The sequence below is a fragment of the Loxodonta africana genome, chromosome 1 (assembly GCF_030014295.1).
Source record: "Loxodonta africana isolate mLoxAfr1 chromosome 1, mLoxAfr1.hap2, whole genome shotgun sequence".
Lineage (NCBI taxonomy): Eukaryota > Metazoa > Chordata > Mammalia > Proboscidea > Elephantidae > Loxodonta > Loxodonta africana.
In genome coordinates, this window is record NC_087342.1 from 230,520,288 (window position 1) to 230,533,265 (window position 12,978).

The following is a 12,978-nucleotide window of genomic DNA, read 5'->3' on the forward strand; positions in this document are numbered from 1 at the left end:
GTTCTTTGCCCCTTTAGTGTATCAGTTTTTTTAAGAGACTTTATTTGACGGTGTGTCTTAGTTTTCAGAGTAATTTCACATCATCACTGTATCCCTCAGCATGTACACAGGGCCTGGTACACAGCACAGACCCAGCACGTCCTCACAGAGTGACTAGAGAACGCCACACTACCAAACCCAAATCCCTGTTGCCATTGAGTCGGTTGACTCATAGTGACCCTATAGGACAGAGTAGAACTGTCCCATAGGGCTTCCAAGGCTGTAATCTTTACGGAAGCAGACTGCCATGTCTTTCTACCATGGAGCAATTGGTGGGTACAAACCACTGACCTTTCAGTTAGCAGCTGAGCACATAACCACTGAGCCATCAAGCCTGACTGCCACATTACAGAGAGTCTGCAAGTCCCAGAACTTCCCAGCCTAAGGCTCATGTAATTCTGCCCCTGTGGTGCGAGGTGGAAAGAACAGGTGTGTTTTTGTTTTACTGCACTCTGGGAGAAGCTTAGGCCAAGCCAAGGTGGGGACTTACAGGTGAGAAAGCACATGCAGGTCTTCAGTGGAGCATGGCAGGGAAGGTGTGGGCTCTGGGTCAGATGACCGGTGGGGCCAAGTCGGTCATCACCTTACCTCTGGGCGGGTCCTTCACATCTCAGTGCCTTGAGCTTCTCGTCAGCACATCTAGATAGGACCTGAGGAATGCTGATGCACCTCTGAGTGTACGTGACCAATGCTGTGACCGGGAGCCAGCTGTCCATGACGGCGGGGGGGGGGGGCGCTGTTACAGGAGAGTCATGTGGCATAGTTGTGGGGAACTTCTGTAGAAACACACACTCGGAAAACTGCACAAATTGTAAGTCGTTGACGAGGGAAACACTCAGTTGAGATGGATTGACATAACAGCCACAGCACCGTACTCAGACACACCAGCTATTGGGGAGACGGCCCAGGGCTGGGCCGTGTTTCCTTCTGTTACGCGTAGAAGTCGCTGTGAGTTGGAGCCGACTTTCACAGATTGAAGACACCTGTAGAGCCCAAAGGAGCCTGGGTAGCACAAGCAGTTTGTGATTGACTGCTAACCTAAAGGTTGATGATTTGAACCCACCTGGTAGCTCCACAGAAGAAAGGCTGGATAATCTGCTTCCGTAAATATTCTGGTGGTTGTGTTGTTGTTAGGTGTCATTGAGTCAATGCTGACTCATAGCGACCCCATGCAACAGAGTGGAACTACCCCATTGGGTTTCCTAGGCTGTAATCTTTTTTTGTAATCCGTAAAGATTACAGGCAAGAAAACCCTTGGAGCAGTTCTACTCTGTAGCACACGGGGCTGCCATGAGTCAGAATTGACAGTACTAGGTTTGGTTTTTTGGTTTTGGTATAACCGGAAACAGAAAATTAGCTGGTCCCAGAAGCCCTCCTGTGCCCCTTCCCGTCCCCCCTCAGCCCCTGTCCCAGGCTGGCCGTTATGCTGATCTCTGCGAGCACATCGGTTTTGCCTGTTGTGGAGGTTACGCGAATGAAATGACACATACTCTGCCCTCTGGCATCTGGCTTCTTGTTACAGAGTGTTTTCTAAAAGCATGGACTTGGAATCAAACCAAGTTTTGGGTCCCAGTTCTACCATTTTCTGTTGGTATGGCCACAGGTAAATTTCTTAACGTCTGGGTATAAGAGATAACACCTCCTTCATAGGGATAATGGGACATTATGTTGGAATTCCATAATGCATGTCCAACACCTCCCTGTTGACTGACACCTAATGAACAGGAGATCTTAGGTGTTTTTATGGATCAGGTTAGTATTTTTCTTATGGCAGGTTCCATTTTATTATACTGACTGTTGTCCTGCCTCTGATCTTCCAGAACACCCATCCCATATTTTCTCTCAGTTGGGAGTGTGTGGTCACTTTCCTGTGGAACACGGAGGCTGCCTGTCCTGTCCGGATAACCACAGACACAGACCAGGTACGTGTTCCACAGCTGGCCCCTCACTGAGCCGCGCTGCCGTGCCCTCCCTGGGGCCCCTGTTCTGAACTCACCACATCACCATTGCCTTTGCCTTGACGCCAGGGGTCTGGAGGTCACCCTGCCTGCCTCCAGGCTCTCCAACACCCACCTCCTGCTCTCAGTTTACCCTTGAGTACTCTGGGGTCCTCCCCTCCATCTCCACCCTGCTTTCCTCCATGGGTTCCCTGTCCACGGCAGAGTTCTTGGTCTGGAAAATGGGTCTGATGGGTCCTGCATCACCCTACCACCTCCAGTAGGTCAGGGCGCTGCACCTGAAGGGTGAAGCCCTGCTTCACTGTGATGTTCAAAGCTCCTAATGATCTGCTTCCAGCCAGGCCTCCTGGACCCCTTCTCCCTCAGCCATGTGACACTGCCCTCTGTCCCCTGGGCTTGCCAAGTGCTTCTGGCCTTGGGATGTGCTCTTTCCAAGTTACAAAAAAAAAAAAACCAACTCGTTGGTGTTGCTGACCTTTGTTCACAGTGAAGGGCAGAGTGTGGCAGTAGTTCCTCTGAGAAGTTTCCTCCGACCCCTTAAGGGGAGCTGGCTGTTTGCAAGCCCTGCTTGTTTGTCCCCTCCCTTCCATAAACCTCCACCAGACTGCAGACTGCAGCAGGGATGTGGCTTATCTAGAGGAATGTTCCAGCACGGTGTCCTATGCTTGTGTTTGGGGGATGGTGTAGGATGTCAGGCACGTCACCCACAGCCACTGCCTCCTGGGGCTGTGGCTGCTGCTCACCTCCCCCCACCCCATGCCCCCGCATTTGGTGGACAGGCAGAAAGAAGGCGTGGGAGCCTCAAGGGCAAGTTAAGTATTTGTCCTCTACAAGTCGACATGAAACAGTTTGTGAGCCAGCCACCCGATTGTTCTTCGAGTCACTGCCCTGCAAACCGAACATGAAATTTTTTAGCTTTGAATTTATCAGGTTTCCTTTATGGTTCCCACCTAACTTTTTCCTCAGGGATTGGCAGTAGCCTTCCTGTTCAAGTAAATATGGTCATTAAATTTAATTAGATAAGGGGTGGTCAGCCTCTAGCCCATCAACTGGCACATAATAAACATTCCGTGGATGTTAGCTGTTTTTATGTGTCAGACTTCTTTTTGATATATCTTTCTGATAGAATCCTTTTGATTACATCAAGTTTCCTTTTATTCGTTTGACCATTTTTCTCAATTTGACTCTTCAGAATACTCAGATAACTTTTCGGTACATTTGAGGTCTCCGGGCCAGCATCACACTTAGGGTGCTTTAGGGGCCATGTCAGAGAGGCTGTTGCAAGCACACGGGGCCACCCTGGAGACCTGGGAAGGGACTTTGTCAACTAGTGTTCTTAGTCCCCAGATACCAAGACGCAGAGGCTTGAACATTATGTTCCTCAATCCCTCTGTGTTGCCAGAAACACACGAACATTCCTAACAGGTGTTTCTAAGATAAACGCTGCTTTTAAAATAAACGGCACACAGTTTTGTGGAATACATATGCGCCATTTTGGGAGGTGCTTTATATTTATTACGTTCTTGTGGCGTTGGCATGAATGTGTCTCTTTTTTCCCCTTTATGTTTCCCACAGGCCTGCTCTATAAAGGATCCTAACAGTGGATTTGTGTTTAACCTGAACCCACTCAATAGTTCTCAAGGATATGTGGCCTCGGGCATCGGGAAGACCTTTGTGGTAAGGGCTCTATGACGACTCTCCTGCTGCTTAGAATGAGGGTTGAGCATGTCACTGTCCGCGCAGCTGATGTTTCTTGCGGGCCTCACGGTGAGGCAGGTGTCCTCAGGAATTGTCCAGGGCGCCGTGATGCAGTTGTCCCTAGGAAGAGATGAGAGAACCCAGATTTCAGGAGAAAATGAAATAAAACGGTCACCACCACCCTGGTGCCATTGAGACGTGAGGATTGTTGTTCTTCAAAAAGAAGCTTCTCCTGTTGCCTGGAGTCCCTGTGTGGTGCAGGCGATTAACATGCTTACTGCTAACTGAAAGGTTAGAGGTTCGAGTCCACGCAGAGGTGCCTTGGAAGAAAGACCTGGTGACCTACTTCTAAAAAGTCAGCCATTGGAAACCCCGTGGCTACCTTGACACGTATGGGGTTGTCAAGAGCCAGAATTGACTCCATGGGAACTGTTTTTAATTATTTAAAAATTTTGTTGCCAAGGCCTGGTTGCTATATGTCTAACACAGTGGCCCCCAACCAGCAGTATCAGCATCACCTGGGACCTTGTTAGAAATGTACATTATCAGGCCCCTTCTCCCCCAAAGACCACCTGAATCAGAAACACAGGTGTGGGTGCAGTGGTCTGATTTAACAAGCCCTCTCGCTGATGCTGTTCCCGGCTGGAGATTGAGAATCCCTGGTCTAGAGGAGACAGTAATTTTGTTACCCTATAAAAGGGAAATAACCTGGATGGTTGTGTTCTAGAAACTTCTGACAGTGCTGCCTTCAAGGATAGCCGCAGTGGTATACCAGGAACAAAAGATGGCAAAGCTCCAAGTTAATGTTCTGTTTTAAACGAAGCCCCATGAGAAGGGTAGAAAGCTTTTAGAAAATATTTGGATTTGTTTGAATTCTTGTAGCGAAATCAGATTGGAGTAAGACAGTAAGCTTTGAAAACAGAAGTTGAGATGAAAATGTCTTATAAAAGTTGAATGCAGAAGAAGAAACCTGTAGGTTTACTGTATGAAGAAGAGCATACAGTTTGTGCTAGAGTCCATGACAACACCTGAACAGAATTTGTAACTTAGCAGCACTTTGACTCCTCCCTAAAACCAAAACAAACAAACAAACAAACAAAACCCATTGCCATTGAGCTGATTCTGACTCAGTGACCTTATAGGACAGCGTAGAACTGCCCCAGGGTTTCCCAGGCTGAAATCTTAAGAGAAACAGACTGTCACATCTTTCTCCCATGAAATGGCTGGTGGGTTCAAACCACTGACCTTTTGGTTAGCAGCTGAGTGCTTAACCAGTGCACCACCAGGGCTCCTCTCTCCTCTCTCCGAATTTTTTCAGTAATTTCCTCCATCATGTGGTGATGGCCCCCAGGTTAGAAAGTTAATTCTAGTCCTCTTGGGTGAGAGCCTGGCTGTCTATACACGTGTGAAAGGAAGGCTAGAGAACATTCTGGATACAGGCATGGAGGAGATAGCAGATGAGGTCAGAGAGGCTCTGCTCTGTGCACTGACAGGGGCATTAGAGGGTGGTACACTCCCACCATGGCTCGTGGTTTCAGACAGCAGAGACTGACTCTAGATAAGGTAGGTAGAGAACTTATTGCACGGGCATCTGGGACCAGGGGCAGAGTGCAGACAGCCTGCTGCCAGAGAGCTGTCTACTGGGGCCACCCCTGCCTGCAGCTGACTATGGTGCCACCTGTCACCCCATCCTGCTGGCTCTGCTGCCACGGCTGCGCACCAGTGCTTCACCTGTGCCACTGATGAGCCCTGTGAAACATCCCTGAGGGTGCCTGAACACCCCAACAGGGGGAGCTGAGATGCGAGGCAGGCCAGATGACTGGTGTCCACGCATGACAGCACAGTCTAGGCCTCTCCGATTTGTGGTTCCGGGGCCCCAGACGCAGAGCTTGGGGGAATGCAGTGGGTCCCTGACCACGGGCTCCTGGACATGCTCACGTGCCGACAGCCTTTTGGGTGGGCTTAGTCTTCATTGGCCATTTCCTAAGTAGTCTTTTAGAGAAACAAGGGCTGGAGCCGGTCCTTAATTTTGCGTACGTTGCCCCTTAGCACTTAACTAACGTAAAGGAGTCTTTGTGTATCTTCGTGCAAAGGAACACATTCGGCTTAATTTTCACAGCTACAGTAAACTTAACCAATTTTTAAATGGAATGATGTTAGTATCTCTAAGAAATATACGGACATTGTATGACTCAACTATATATAGTTTCTCTAATATAATTAAAAATATTATAAAATTAAGTGTATTTCCTCTGGTATTTTTTTTTTTTTATATGGTACATTCTTATACACAATGTAGCTTACGTTTTTGTAGATCATGTTAATGTACAGGGCTGTCCAGATAAAACCATGTGTACCGAGCCTTAGAGGCAACTTACGGATATTTTTGTCTGGACTCAGATTTTTTTGCCTCATTTACTAATTTAACTGCCCAAACATGGGAAGCTGGTAAAGGGAATAATAAACAGCCCGTGTTTGGCCTAGTGAGGTTGTGAGATGCTGGGGGTTTTGTCTGTGGTCAGGTACACAGTCTAGATTAGCGTGTGTGTTTTCTTGTCGTCTGACCTGTAGTTGAACATCTGTGGAGAGATGCCGGCTTGTGGGACAGTTGATGGGAAGCCAGCCTTTGGCTGTGAGGCAGAAACCCAGACAGAAGATCTGAAGAACCTAAAGCCTGAAAGGGCCGTCGGAGGTGAGAAGAGCCTCCAGCTGTCCACTGAGGGCTTCATAACTCTGACCTACAAAGGACCGCTCTCGGCAGCCGGAGGTGAGTGCTGAGCCAGGCCGCCTGCGTGCCCGGGTGTCTTTTGGCTCTGTTCTGCAGGTACGCCCTCCTGAGTACAGAACGTAGGCTGTTCTTTTTTTTTTTTTAATTGTGTTTTAGGTGAAAATTTATAGCGCAAATTAATTTTTCATTAAAAAAATTTATACAGATTATTTTGTGACATTGATTGCAGTTCCCTCAGCGTGTCAGCATTCTTCCCCTTTCCTTTTCTACCCTCGGTTCTTCGTGTCCATTTGTCTGGTTTTTCTGTCCCTTCCTGACTTCTCGTCTTTGCTTTTGGGCAGGTGTTGCCCATTTGGTCTCGCATACTTGATGGAACTAAGAAGCACATTCCTCACGTGTGGTATTGTTTTACAGGCCTGTCTAATCTTCAGCTGGGAGGTGGGCTTTGGGAGGGGCCTCAGTTCTGAGTTAGCAGTGTGTCCAGGGGCATAGTCTCAGCAGTAGGCGTTCCTTTTTACTGAGTGTTCTTAAAGGGACCTCCCTGCCCCCGCCCCTGGGTCTCTCACACACACACATATACTAAACCTTAAACCTAACCCTTAACCCTAAAACTATCCCTAAAACTGAATCTAGAGCTTACTCTCACACACTTAGTCACATACTCACACATTCACACTCCCACACAGTCACATAGTCACACATATTCACACTCATGCACTCACATTCACATTCACACACAATCACACTCTCAGTTACACACTCATTCACATTAGTCATGTTCACACACAGTCACACACAGTCACACACATTTACACACACAGTCACGCTCACATTCACACTCACACTGTCACACTCACTCTCACAATGTCACTCTCACACATTCACGCCCACTCTCACGCTCTCTCACACACCCTTGCTCACCCACCCTTTTGTTTCTGTGTTTTGACCATGGAGGGTCTTTTAAAAGTCGTTTCGTAACTGGAGGGAGATGGCACTGAATCACTGACTGCTCCCCTCTGCCTCCCGCCCCACACTCGTCTCTCAGGCCCTCTACGTGCCCCTCTGATGGGGATTCGCTCACGCTGGCTTTTATCTCATGTCTTAGATACAGGAGAAATGACAGGCAAAGGGAACAGAAGTTGTCCTGAATTTCTTTCCTTCCTCCTGTTCTTCAGTCTTCATTGTATTTTTATGTAATAAACATAATCCTGCTGTGTTGAATTTGTTAAAATTTCTACTCTTTTCTGCAGTGTGCTATGCAGCAGAGATATAGTCGCCATTTTTTTTTTTTTTTGTATCGTTAAACTTCAAGATCAAGGCTGAGTCTCTCGTGACCATGGTGATGGTAATAGCTGCCGGGTGTTATCACTGTGTGCCAGCCGCTGTGTGAAAATGCTGTACATACACTTGCTGGTTAATTTTTACACCGACCCTGTGAGGCTTATCGTCCTTCCTGTGCTGTGTTGCTAAGGCCTTCTGCTTAGCAACCTCCTGCTTTCATAGGTGACGTCAGGAGGGCCCAGAAGGGCTCCCGCCATGCCCTGTGCACAGCCGGGAGCTTCTTAGTTGGCAGAGCCAGAGCTAGGACCCAGGTCTCCTGGATTCTGGTGCTGGCTCTGCCAACAACTGTCTTTCTATTTTGCGATGAAGAAAGCGGGGCCAGTAGAGGGTTAGTCATTTACAGAAGGGTGAATAAACAGGTCTTTGGTGGTGCAACCAGTTTGCACCCAATTTCTAACCTAAAGGTTGGTAGTTCGAATTCACCCACTGGCTCCTTGGGAGAAAGCCATGACTATCTGCTGCTGTAAGCCTTATGGAAGCCAAGAAAACCCTGTGGAGCAGTTCCACTCTGCAACACATGGGGTCACCATGAGTCAGAGTCGACTCGATGGCAGTGGATTTGGTTTTTGGTTTGTGATGAACAAACCTGTGATTGTTGCATACTTTTGTAATGTTCGTATTGATAAAGTAATGTTATATTTGAGTAGTTTCTGGAATAGTAAGAATGCCAAGACATTAGGCTCACAGTACAAGCCCATCGTAATCTTAGGCCACCGTTGGAAATAAATTTGGCCAGTCTGTAGCTCAGATCAGATCTCTTGAAGCAGAACGGCCACTCTGATGGAATCGTTTCAGACGGCCACTGTGTGATGTTCTCCCTAGTGGCAGTCTTCTCGCTGCTGCACTCTGCTTACTGGTCCGCATTTGTGGTTACTGCTCCGGTTTTTAAAGTCTGGCCTCTCATTCCATAGGTACTGCTGATGCCTTCATCATCCGCTTTGTTTGTAACGACGATGTTTACCCAGGAGCACTCAAATTCCTGCATCAAGACATCGACTCTGGGCTTGGGATCCGTGACACGTTCTTTGAGTTTGAAACAGCTTTGGCCTGCGTGCCTTCTCCAGTGGATTGCCAAGTCACTGGTACAGACATGCAGTCGAGGGGTTAAGGACTAGGCAGGTGTGAGAGGGCGGGCGTGTATGCACGTGTGAGACGTGTTTGTGCTGCTTTATAGGCAGCATGACTTTTATGTTACATGTTCTCTTTGGACAGTGCATGGAGTTGTGCTGTTTTCTTTTGAAGCGAATCAGGATACGTAATGGTGTAAAGCTATGTTTTGGGATCAGGTGCTGCTTAACAACGGAACACTCAGGGGAGTAAAATATACTCTGTCAGAGCATCTGAACGAGGAAGAAAACAAAAGAAGGACCCCTCAAGGAAGCAGGGTTAGCCAGTGTCTCGTTGTGTTTCAGACCCTGCTGGAAACGAATACGATCTGAGTGGCTTAAGCAAAATAAGGAAGCCTTGGACTGCTGTTGACACCTCAGCTGATGGGAAGAAGAGAACCTTCTACTTGAGTGTTTGCAATCCTCTCCCTTTTATTCCCGGATGCCACGGTGTGTTCCGCTTTGTCTTTATTTAAGTCTGTTCCTGTTTGTTCGAGCATTTAGATCTATCTGCCCCTCTCCCGTGCCCCTAGACTAATTCTCCTCTTCTTTTAGGCAGCGCAGTGGGCTCTTGTTTAATATCGGAAGACAATAGCTGGAACCTGGGGGTGGTGCAGATTAGTCCTCAAGCTGCAGGGAACGGGTCCCTGAGCATTGTGTATGTCAATGGCGACAAGTGTGGGAACCAGCGTTACTCCACCAGGATCATGTTTGAATGTGCTCAGACGTCGGTAAGTGTTCAAACCAGCAGTGAGCATTTTGTCCATGTTGAGTTCCAGTTCCCATTTCCCGTTAGTCTCTGAGTCTTCACCTGACTTAGAATTCATCTGTTCATGTGTTAGGCCATCCATAGGATTTGATTAGTGTATACTATCCAAAAACTAACACGCACACAAAAAACAAACCCGTTGCTGTGGAATCGAGTTCGACTCATAGTGACCTTATAGGACCCTATAGAACTGCCCCGTAGGATTTCCAAGGCTGTGATTTTTCAGGGAACAGACTGGCACGTCTTTCTCCCGTGGAACAGCTGCTGGGTTCAAACCACCAAAATTTCGATTAGTAGCTGAGTGCTTAACCACTGTACCACCAGGGCTATTTAGTGGTTATGTGTTATTCTATATTATGTACTTACCTTCTACAGTTTTTATCTCTAACAGCACTTAGCCAAACCCTTTGCCAAAACCCATTGCCATCAAGTCAATTCTGACTCACAGCGACCCTGTAGGAGAGAGTAGAACTGCCGCATCGGGTTTCCAAGGCTGTAAATCTTTGTGGAAGCAGACTGCCATATCAATTTCCCATGGAGCAGCTGATCGGTTCTATCCGCCGAAGTTTTGGGTAGCAACTGGGTACTTAGCCACTGTGCCACCACGGATCCTATAGTGCTACAAGGCTCCTTAGTATATACTATAGTTCCCCCAGATCTGCATTAGCGGTTCAGTGGTAAATTCTCTCCTTCCACATAGAAGACCCAGGTTCGATTCCTGGCTAGTTCACCTCAAGTGCCACCGCCATGCGTCTGTCATTGGAGGCTTGCGTGTTGCTATGATGCTGAACAGGTTTCAATGGAGCTTCCAGACTAAGATCTACTAGGAAGAAGGGCCCGGTGCTCTACTCCCAAAAATCAGCCAGTGAAAACCCTATGGGTCACAATGATCTGATCTGCAACTGATCATGGGGAGAATGCAAGACTGGCAGCACTTTGTTCCATTGTGTGTGGGGTCCCATTGTGCAGGGGGTCCTTTTGTGCATGGGGTCCCATTGTGCATGGGTCCCCTTGTGTGTGGAGGGTCCCGTTGTGCAGGGGTCCCATTGTGCCTGGGTCCCCTTGGACATGAGTCTCTTTGTGTGTGGGGCCCCGTTGTGTGTGGGGCCCCATTGTGCGTGGGGCCCCATTGTGCGTGGGGCCCCATCGTGCGTGGGGTAACCATGAGTTAGGACCCAACTCCATGGTTGCTAACAGCAACAATATTTTGCTCCTAGAGGCTAACAATTGAGTATTATTTGTGGCTATCATTTGGCTGATTGATTTCTTGTGAATGGAAAATAAGCTTTTGGTTTGTTTTCCAGGGATCACCAATGTTTCAGCTTTTGGATGACTGTGAGTATGTGTTTGTCTGGAGAACGGTAGAGGCCTGCCCCATCGTCCGGGTAGAAGGTAAGCCAGCTATCCTGGTCTTTACCAGTCATTGTAAATGATGTGTGCTGCAGCAGACACTCTAAATCCTGGTTTAGATGGGAAACCTTGTAGCCATGGCCGCGTGGGTGATCACAAAGCTTCATCAGTGGGTGGATAATTTCCTATCCATGTGTTTCTTTCACTCAAGCTGAATTGCTGATCTTACCAGGGCAGTGTTCCTCACGTGCCTGTATTGATGACTTGGAAACACAGATGTGTGGGGTTCTCTGTTGCTTTGTTCCATAAAGCAGATCTTTGTCCTGTGTCCCAGGCTTTTCTAGAAAGCTGCTTGTCAAGCAATTTGTATTATATGTGGATGAAATAAAATAATGTGGAAGTGGCCTCTTAATACTTGTTTTCAGTATTTTAAGGCCATACTTACCTGATTGAAAACTGAAATGTCCTGCAAAGTGTGACTGTAATTGCTCCTGCCCTCTGTTTTCTTTGTGATGTTGAAGGAGATGACTGCAAGGTGAAGGACCCCAGGCATGGCAATGTGTATGACCTGAAGCCTCTGGGCCTGAATGACACGGTCGTGAGTGCTGGCGAGTACACCTACCACCTCCGGGTCTGTGGAAAGCTCTCCTCAGATGTCTGTCCAACTCAAGACAGGTCCCAGGTGGTCTCGTCCTGTCAGGAAAAGCAGGGACCCCAGGGCTTTCAAAAAGTAGCAGGTACCACGTTTTTTATTCTGCTCGTGTTATGAGAACTTAAGATGTCAGGCTGAAGAGTATGTCTTCCTGAGTACGAAGAATGGCTGCTGTATTCTAGTGGAACAGCATCTTAATGTTTCTGATTTGAGTTGCTTTTCTGAACCAGAATACATACTGAGAGTGTTGTCAGGGTGTGTATACTCCATCCTTATTTAGCAATACGGGTCACTGACTCTAAGATCATTTTTCTTTTTTGGAGTACCATATTGAGACATATGGTAAAAGTCAGTAATGGGTAGCGTTACCTAGAGTTGAGTCAAAGGGGGCAAATTTCGAACAGGGGTTTCAGTGTGAAACGACATGGCCGGCTATTGGTTATGAGTGCAGCCCAAGCAGCTGGACAGTGATAATAAGGTTAAGACCTCCTAAAAATGAAGTTGAGATCCCCGATGCGGTGAACACCTGGGAAGCCGTGTGAAGGAACTGCCCTCCTCCTGCTCAGCAGGCTGTTGAGTGTCTGCATTGTGCCCGTGGTCCGTCTGTAATGGGCAGCCTTGGGAGAGCGGAGGGTGTTTTTATTCTACAATTTAGCATAACCAGGGGTGGGCTGTCCAGTGCCAGCAGTTGGGGGCACTGTGCCCTCTAAATTTTTCCTCAGGCTATGTGGCTCACCATGCCTGCTGTGATAAGCCTGGCAACCTGGGGACTTCTTGAGCGGAACCTTGTTTAATTTGCTTGCTTCTTCTTGAACAGGTCTCCTTACTCAGAAAGTGACATACGAAAATGGATTATTAAAAATTAACTACACCGGTGGGGAAATTTGCCATAACGTGTATCAACGCTCTACAACCATCTTTTTCTATTGTGACCGCGGCACCCAGAAGGTTAGCATGTGCCACGGCACCCAGGGGCGCCTTCTCCTTGGGGTGGTGGCTTCTCTCTTACTGGTGTGGTCTTTATGAAACAGGTTGCTCTTAAATTTTACAAAAACCTTCTCGTTAACTTAGTTTAAAAGGCAGTATTTACAGAAAGTACATTGAAACGTTCATCAATTTACATAGATTTTAATGAAACATTTCTTACTGTCTTCATCCTTAAAACAAAGTGTCAACTAACTGGCGTTTTTTATTTTATTTGTGGTAAGCTGTATTACCAAATGTTTGCCATTGTTGTCATTTTTAAGTGTACAATTCACTGGCATTAATTACCTCCACCGTGCTGTGCACACATCAGCACTGTCTGTTTCCAAAACGTTTTCATCACCCCAAACTGA

General features: G+C 47.5%; 1 protein-coding gene across 1 annotated transcript in view; it reads left to right on the forward strand.

Annotated features, from left to right (window-relative positions):
* Nucleotides 1–12,978, forward strand: part of IGF2R (insulin like growth factor 2 receptor) — a 122,968-nt gene that overhangs the window by 78,696 nt on the left and 31,294 nt on the right. The window contains exons 20-28 of the mRNA XM_064292987.1: nt 1,860–1,961; nt 3,573–3,674; nt 6,267–6,462; nt 8,676–8,846; nt 9,177–9,320; nt 9,426–9,601; nt 10,944–11,031; nt 11,511–11,726; nt 12,459–12,589. Of these exons, the coding sequence (XP_064149057.1) occupies nt 1,860–1,961; nt 3,573–3,674; nt 6,267–6,462; nt 8,676–8,846; nt 9,177–9,320; nt 9,426–9,601; nt 10,944–11,031; nt 11,511–11,726; nt 12,459–12,589 (1,326 nt within the window). The remainder of the gene's footprint in view (nt 1–1,859; nt 1,962–3,572; nt 3,675–6,266; nt 6,463–8,675; nt 8,847–9,176; nt 9,321–9,425; nt 9,602–10,943; nt 11,032–11,510; nt 11,727–12,458; nt 12,590–12,978) is intronic.